Source organism: Panthera tigris, chromosome D1 (assembly GCF_018350195.1).
Source record: "Panthera tigris isolate Pti1 chromosome D1, P.tigris_Pti1_mat1.1, whole genome shotgun sequence".
NCBI lineage: Eukaryota > Metazoa > Chordata > Mammalia > Carnivora > Felidae > Panthera > Panthera tigris.
In genome coordinates, this window is record NC_056669.1 from 21,201,356 (window position 1) to 21,205,444 (window position 4,089).

General features: G+C 38.0%; 1 protein-coding gene across 1 annotated transcript; it reads right to left on the bottom strand.

The window, feature by feature from the left end:
• Positions 1 to 2,166: 2,166 nt before the first annotated feature.
• LOC102965637 (olfactory receptor 8B3-like) lies at positions 2,167 to 3,102 on the bottom strand. Its single transcript, XM_007074043.2, has one exon. The coding sequence runs from the start codon at positions 3,091 to 3,093 to the stop codon at positions 2,167 to 2,169; it is 927 nt and encodes a 308-aa protein (XP_007074105.1). The 5' UTR covers positions 3,094 to 3,102.
• Positions 3,103 to 4,089: the final 987 nt, after the last annotated feature.

Sequence of the window (4,089 nt, forward strand, 5' to 3'; positions counted from 1 at the left end):
GTTATGCTAAGTGAAATAAGTCAGGCAGAGAAAGACATGTTTTCACTCATATGTGGATCCTGAGAAACTTAACAGAAGACCATGGGGGAGGGGAAGGGGAAAAAAAGTTACAGAGAAGGAGGGATGCAAACCATAAGAGACTCTTAAATACTGAGAACAAAATGAGTGTTGATGGGGGGATGGGGGAGAGGGGAAAGTGGGTGATGGGCATTGAGGAGGGCACCTGTTGGGATGAGCGCTGGGTGTTGCATGAAAACCAGTTCAACAATAAATTACACTTAAAAAAATAAAACAAAATAAAGTAAAAAAATAATAATAAATAAATTTTAAAAATAAAATAAAAAATAAAATGACATTTTCTTCCCTTAAAAAAATCCACATTCTTTCCAGTAAAGACTTTACCACAATTTGGCTTATTCACCAAATGTTTCCTTCAAGTTGCCATTGCTCTCTCAGCTGAAATTTGAGTTCTGTACCTTAAAATATATATAGGAGTAGCATATGGAAGCCAAAAAACCCAGAAGTGATTTAATCATTCTCAGGTCCTCCAACCCTGTGAGTTCACATTTTTAAATATCAAATGACTTGTGCTATTATCCTATCCAGACAAATCATGTGAACTCAATAATATTTCTAGGGCTTTCCAGAAAGCAAAGGAGAGTCACAGCAAGGGCTTTAATTATCCATCATTTTACTTTGTAAATTCCTTTCTCCTAACTTGAGTTCCAATTACTCTTTATCTCCTGAAGCTACTGTCCTCTGTCTACCTACTGCCAAATGTGACTACAGCTTTCCTGTCTTCATTATGAAAAATGACAACTGATCTAGTCACTGTGTATTATAATTCCATTTTAGATATGGACACTGGAATACATTCACAGTACTGTGCAGAAATGATATAATTTCAGAATGCGGTTTCTAACACTCATGACCATAGCCACAGTGGGATCGCTTATTTACTGGTCAAGTGTCTTGTTGAATCCTGGCCTAATGAGACATTTCTGTGCTTTTTTCTCTTCCATGCCCTCTTTTCTGAAATATAAAACCTTACAAATATTCCAAATTCAGTTTTTTAAGAAAAATTTATTCTATACTGTATTGTGTACAAACTACCTTATTCTGTAGTGCTTGATGCCAGGTTTTTGATGTAACCAAATAGAGTGGTTAAATTTGTCCATAAGTAACATCCTTATTTGAGCCAATCATCTCCCCAAAGGGCCCTCTCTTTCTCAACAAGAAGAAGCAAGAACCTGTTTACCTAAACAAAGAACAAAAACTGTAATACCCAGCATGAGAGAAATCCATGTAATACCCAGCATGGAACAAAGCAGAATCAACCTTCAAACTAGAAATCTTTTCTCATAGTCCTTGTTCACCGAAATGAAAATAATAAGGTAGAAGCAAAGCATACTACAAAGAGTTCTAGACTTGAAATCAGAAGACTATGAGGATACTCTAGATCTTGTCTTTGTTAAGCTGTGTGACTTTTGATGAATCATTAACTATTCTGAGCTTCACTTCCCCATTCATAGAGTAAATATCTTTTGTTGATCAGTATGTGCTACTTTGACCGTATAAAAGTAAAAAAAGAAAAGAAAAGAAAAGAAAAAAGAAAACAAACTCTGCCAAAAGAAACCTGCTGTAAAATGTTTACAGATGCAAAATAGATTAAATATAATAGTCTTTCAGGAACCTTCGATTTCTCCCATTTGAAAAAGACATATTCTTGCCAATCAGAGGAAATAAACAAGAGTATATACACAGTAAGTGATTTATGCTTCTAATAGCATGTGGCAGATAAGAACAATCCCCATGGTACAGTGTCAGTCTGTTGTTCTCCAATTCAATAATCTGGAGACTATTCATCTTTTTCGAGTGGAAAAAAGGAGTTCAAAATGAAAAACTTCAAAAAGTCAGATAATACATTTCTTATTTAATATTGTTGCTAAACAGGAAAAAAGTAAAGACATCGTGCAAATGATGAAGAAAAAAAAAGACCTAGTGATAAAGACCAGAAGTAAATTATAGAGAGAAGACTCAAATTTCCTTTAACATGTTAAGAAAAAAATACACTAAGAAGGCTACTGCAAAAAAACGTTTTCATTAAACATAAAATCTCCCCGTTATGTAACTAACTGCACTGAGAGATACAGTTTCTGATTATAACTATCTCCTACTCAGGACTTTCCTCAGGGCAAGTTTAACATCTTTGTTTCTTAAACTATAGATTAAAGGGTTCATCATGGGAACCACATTGGTATAAAAGACAGAAGAGATTTTCCCCTCATCCATAGACCCAGCAGAAGATGGTTTAAGATACATAAATGCACATGATCCAAAGAACAAGGAAACAGCAATTATGTGGGAACTGCAGGTGCTGAACGCTTTGGACCTGCCCTCAGTGGAGCTGCTGTGGAGGATGCTGGAGAGGATGCAACCATAAGACACGAAGATGGTGACACTGGGCACAATGATGTTGATGCCCACCACGATGAAAACCACCAGCTCATTCACGTAGGTGCTTGTGCAGGAGAGCTGGAGAAGGGGGAGGATGTCACACAAATAATGGTTGATGGTGTTTGCATCACAGAAGGTCAGTCTCAGCATGCATCCTGTGTGAGCCACAGCACCTGAAAATGCCATCAAATATGAACCAAGCATAAGGCTGGAACACACTTTAGGGGACATGACAACATTATACAAAAGTGGGTTACAGATGGCCACATAGCGATCATAGGCCATTGATGTCAACACATAGCATTCAGAAATAGCAAAAAAACAGAAAAAGTAAAGCTGGGTCATGCACCCCCTGTAGGAGATAATATTTTTCTTTGATACAAAGTTAGTCAGCATTTTGGGTGTAAACACAGAAGAATAGCAGAGGTCTATGAAGGACAAATTGAAAAGGAAAAGGTACATTGGGGTGTGTAGGTGTGAATTCAGTCCAAGTAGAGTTATCAAGCCCGAATTTCCTAACACAGTGACCACATACATGACTATAAACAGGCAGAACAGGGGGAGCTGGAGATCTGGTAGGTCTGTTAGCCCCACCAGAATGAATTCAGTCACAAAAGAACCATTTCCAGGAGCCATCTTCTCTAAAGGGATCTGTGAGCACAGAAGAAAAAAGTTACAAAAGAAAAACTCAGCTTTTCCCACCATCTCTCCTTTCCCAAATGCAGTATATGCATGGAGAAGGTCTGAGACTAGCCCAACCTGGACCCAAGACTCCACTGCCATTATCATGATACTGAGTGACTCAGGCTTCCCCTTATTAGTCTTTGCAAGCTAAGTAACAAAGAATGTCAAATCTTAGCCTATGGTGTGAAGAGCAATGTTGCTAAATGTAAACATAACTATGGGAAATACCTTCTCCCTTATGGAGCAAAAGTTTACATGAGGACACAATTATCCTTCTTTCTTCTCATTTTCATTCACATATGCCCTCTCTTCACCAGTAAAATTTGAAGCTGCAACCTGGAGCTGGCCTCTAATGCGGATTAGACTTGGTGTGGTGGAAACCAACTAGACTGTTTCTAATCTGAAACTAAGGGACCAGTCTACAAGAAGTTACTGCCCAATGTCACAGAGTAAAAGCCTCAAATCTGGAGTAGCAAGTTTTGCCCATGGAGAAGAAACTTACTGACTCACAGAACACATTCCTTGACCAGCCCTTGCAACATCTCTAAACATTCCCTGCTTTGGACAGATTTTTCTGCCAATTTCACTTGAGTCTCAGGACTGCAAAACTGGGAAAAATAGTGGCATATCTTAGATCCTCAGGTTTCCATCTCCAAAAAGGAGGACATGATTAAGCTGAAATTCAGAAGCTCACCCACCTTAGGCCAGAAAACATTGGTGCTTCCTTATCATTGTTATTATCCCCATTGTCATGGAAGGGCAATTTCCGGCTCTGAGGATTTGGTTCTTTTGATTCAAAGAGAATTCAGCCCACACTTAATTGCTGATATGTCCTGGAAATCTTTTGGAACTCTAGATCTTAATTTCTGATTATGACTTTTAGTTCCCTCAAACAGAAGACAAAAACAGTCTTTATTATTATCATTTTTGCCACTTGGTAAGTCACAG